The 4,234-nt window shown below is 33.5% G+C and overlaps 1 protein-coding gene across 5 annotated transcripts in view; it reads right to left on the reverse strand.

Moving 5' to 3' along the window:
- The window catches only part of LOC107605131 (sulfite oxidase), a 6,637-nt gene extending 2,521 nt beyond the window's left edge, over positions 1-4,116 (reverse strand). Inside the window, exons 1-8 of one of the 5 annotated variants that reach the window (XM_016306887.2) lie at positions 3,967-4,116; positions 2,254-2,587; positions 2,034-2,149; positions 1,869-1,931; positions 1,760-1,796; positions 1,562-1,643; positions 638-756; positions 433-528 (exon numbers count right to left, since the gene is read on the reverse strand). In XM_016306887.2, coding sequence (XP_016162373.1) covers positions 433-528; positions 638-756; positions 1,562-1,643; positions 1,760-1,796; positions 1,869-1,931; positions 2,034-2,149; positions 2,254-2,328 — 588 coding nt within the window. In that variant the 5' untranslated portion in view covers positions 2,329-2,587; positions 3,967-4,116. Of the gene's footprint in view, positions 1-432; positions 529-637; positions 757-1,561; positions 1,644-1,759; positions 1,813-1,868; positions 1,932-2,033; positions 2,150-2,253; positions 2,588-3,966 lie in introns of those variants that run through there. The other 4 variants (XM_016306888.2, XM_021105141.1, XM_021105142.1 and 1 more) reach the window with 4 other exon arrangements.

Here is a 4,234-nt window from a genome sequence, read left to right on the forward strand (position 1 = left end):
CTATGTCCTCTTGATGAATTCATCAAAAAATATATTATTTTTAGAGAAGCCAGTGTAACAGAATATGCCTTCACATGTTTGAAATGTAATAATGGTTGTAGTGGGAACCAATTTTCTGATAGAACATTTTACGGTGAATCACATGAGGATTGAGGACACACTAAGAAGAATTATTAGGTTCAAAGAAAGTGGAAATTCCATAAGTATCAAAAACTAAAATAACAGTGACGATAACACACACACACAGGGGGAACCATTTGTCTTGCATATTTGTGCCAAATTAAGAAAATATATTTGCACTGTGACAATAACCATAGTAAATAATTTCACTGTTGGCTTCTTTTAGTTGGTAACTAAAGCAAGTTAGAAGAACCTTTAAATTCTTTGGTGCAGTAAGAAAATAGCAAAAACATAAAGGTCAAATTTACATACTTCTCCATTCATTTCATAAGCAAGTAGAACATCTGCTTCAGGATTTGTTGCCTGACTGAGAGGAATTGATGCCTTGTAAGGACCTCCTTTCTCCTCCTATAGTTTTTTGGAGATTAAGAGAAATCAACAGAATTGTATCGATGAATAAAACTAAAATCAAGAAGTAATCCATGATGTGTAATTTAAATACACGTCATAGTGGTACCTTACACTTATCAACACTAACAAACTCAACATGTTTTCCACCAAATTGAGTATTACTGGTCAACTTTGGTATTCCAACTAGTTCAAGAACATCAGACAACTTGGCACCTCCCCAAACAGCTGAGACAAAAAGTTTAATTAAAAAGTCATCAGAATTTAGGATCTATTCTGTTAAACATCTCAACTGATAAGCTAACTACGCAAGGAACACAAACAATAAGAAGCCTCAGGTTAAGTAGCACCCATGTAACTTGATCCTGAGATCCAATTCTAGCCATGTCAATTTGCTTGCACTTTGGGATGAAACATAGTGATAAAGAACAAAAATCATCAAAAGTCATTCATAATGTCACATCATTCTAGACATTTAAGTTCTAGCACAGGATTCTAGTTCATATCAATTGAGAGGGTTGTTCTGATGTAAGAGGTGAAATAATAAAAGTTTTAGCCATTACATCTTATAAAGCAATTACACTGACTTTCCCTGAACTTTGGTTAAATTCAGCATGAATGGTTTCAGTGAAATTGACCTTCCCTAGGTAAAATAATGTTTACAATTGTGTTTATTGTTATATTTTACAAAATACAATGATATCAAGCTCAGGAGAGATCCATGTTAGATGGGTGTCAGGTTGAAGTCCACCAAACTACAAGAGTAACCTCATATGAAGAGTCAATAATCAAAGTTAACAAAAGATCATATGATTGTTTAAAATTGTCACATGACTTATCTTTTGCTCTTGATCATTTATGTGAAAAGGACATATGCTAACCAAATGTCCAATATTATACACACGTGTACACACACAAAGACTAACAAACAGATACGGGTATGTATGCTTATCTTGCACATATATATAGCTCCTTCAATCCTTGAGCAATTTCAACTTTCATATCAGTCACTCAGAAAAGGACATATGCTAACCATTTCCAATGGCAGAAACATCCCAGCCAACCCCTTTGACAGGTCTGGTCTTGCTCATGGCAGTCCTCCTATTTCCCGCACACTTGGGAACCCAAAAAGTGAAAATCAAATTCATTTGCAGTATGTATACCAAAAACAAAAACACCTTTGAAAAGAAAAAAGGAAATAAATTATGTTCCTTATTAATTTGAAACCAACCTGTAACGTGGCAGTGACATTATACTTGGGCAGCATCCTGCCACCAAAATAACCAGGTCAGTAACCAATTCCTATTTGACAATTCCATAGAATCAATCAGTGCACTAACCTGATATCTTTCATGAAAAGCTGTTTGGGCTTTTCCACCAAACCTGATATCATCACGGAGTATCTGCTCCTCAGCCAAGTAGGTCATAGACAAAGTTAATTTTATTTTCCATTAATAGTTAAGCTGAAAAGAAGGTCATAAAATAGAAGGAGAAAAAAAAGGAACCTTTCAATATCTTCAACTATGGGAATTGGGCCATGGTTTCTCTTGTAAAAGAAATCTGAAGGAGTGACATATGAGCATGTCAGTGCAGAACGTGGTGGCTCCGCATTGAAAGGTTCCTGTCAAAGAAGAAAATGAAAGCATGATAATCTACAAAACTTATATGAAATATTTATGAAACCACGTGATACCTGGAAATAATTAGGATAACTAAAAGGCTTGCCTTGGAGTTAATTTTTAGACAAGGGTGACGAGGAGGCTCTTTAGAATAATCTGAAGGTGCGGTGAGTCCAGGCATTTCTGCTCTCTGTCTTTTTAAGTGTGAGGATAAGGGGTCAGTTTGAGATTGATTAAAGGATGAATTAGAAAGGATTGGATGAAGGAAAGGGGAAAGAGAAGAAAGGAGTGGAACTGGAGTGAGGCTTTGAGAGATTTTGTAGTCTTAGGCCATATGGAGGTGATGAGAGACTCGCCCAGCGTACTGTCTCTTTCTGTCACACTGCACTTTGTGGTGTTTGAGCGCTCGAGGATAAAATCCAAATGCTAGAGTATGAATGCTAATAAAACATCCAAATCCATATGACAGGATACAATAATTAGGAGGAGTTATAAATATTTAAAAAGGAGTCACAGTGGTCTATGGTCTATAATAAGTGAAATCATATCATGTTAAATATTTGGGTGTTCATGAGAAAATGGAAACTATCAGTCCCCGGATACCTAAAATAACCGTTCTAAAATAAATAAACTTAAAATCAGCATCATCTCATAGTTGAAACTTAAACTCCATATAAGAGTTCACAAGAGAAGATATTCCAAAAATATTGCTTTTAACAACAGCTAAAGCATATATGATCAAGTTAAAATTCCTAGTCAACAGATTTCCCAATGAAACAATACAAATCAAAGAGTTTTACACATGTTCAAGGTATCGTAGCTCAAATTTATAGAAACTTAACAGTAATTTTAAGTGCAACAATTACAATATGAAGCAGCACAAACAATAATAGATGGAATCGTGAGAAAGGGCACCAACATGACAACCTCAGGTTCTGCACAGGCTAGATAAGGATCTTCATTTGACTAATAAAGAAAGTTAGCTGGATTATGAAAGATGTATATAGGATGCGTTTGTTTTAGCCTTTTCTGACAAAAATTCAGTAATATATACACACTGGAAAAATCATTTTTGACATAATTTTATAGATTAAAGAAAAAATCAATTAACCTTTTCCGGAAAACTAAATAGAGTAGCTTCTAATTAAAATTGTTTCCAGTTTCTGAAATCGAGTTGTCAAAGCAATCTTTTGAGAATCAGCAACAAACGCACCCATAACTTTCCTTTTCCACAACTAAGTAATGCAGCAAAGTCTGTGAAAATGTAATATTCGATCTTAATATATCACCTAACTACTTCTACAACTTCCAAATCACAGAAGAGAGAATAATACTGCAATAAATAATCCTAATACTATAGTTTCTGCATAGATAAATTTATCTGCTGCAATAAGTGATTAAGAGAAGCCATAATCTAGAAGTTCAATTCCATCTATATCTACAAGGGTTCAACGAATTCCACTGTATTGCTAGAACACTGATTAATTAAGAATGTGCAATTCTAGGGTTCCAGAAACAATTAACCAAACAGAATAAACAGACATGCATACAATATGAGAGGAAATAGATTAAACCAGCGTTACAATGGTGAAACTGAAAAAGTTTCAGTAGCCTCTTCAAGCTATATATATAAAATTGAAATCCAAGTGTTCCGCACATTGTAAAAGAAAGAAAAATAATAAGATGAATGATTGAATTTCAACAACAGAGGACTTTCATGCAACAAATTTTCAATTTGGTGACAGGGACGAAGAAACTTCAAAAACGGAACATAGAAAATCTCCACAGAAAAGTGTTTGATAATTATAAGATGGCGTACCTGAAGAGTAATAATGCGAATAAGAATTGAAGCTTCTGAATGAAAAGCTCAGTGTTTTGATTGATACTTGATAAGTTGATAGCATCGAAGAGTATGATAAATACGTTTCTGCCTCTTTTGTTACATCCCATTTTAATAAGGATTTAATTTTGAGGCAGTAATTGATTTTTTTTTTTATATAATTATTTAAAAAATATAAATAAATTATTGTGAAAAACAATATAAAAATATATTTATATAAAATAAAGTGGAATATAGTATTAATTTT

Source organism: Arachis ipaensis, chromosome B06 (assembly GCF_000816755.2).
Source record: "Arachis ipaensis cultivar K30076 chromosome B06, Araip1.1, whole genome shotgun sequence".
Classification (NCBI taxonomy): Eukaryota; Viridiplantae; Streptophyta; class Magnoliopsida; order Fabales; family Fabaceae; genus Arachis; species Arachis ipaensis.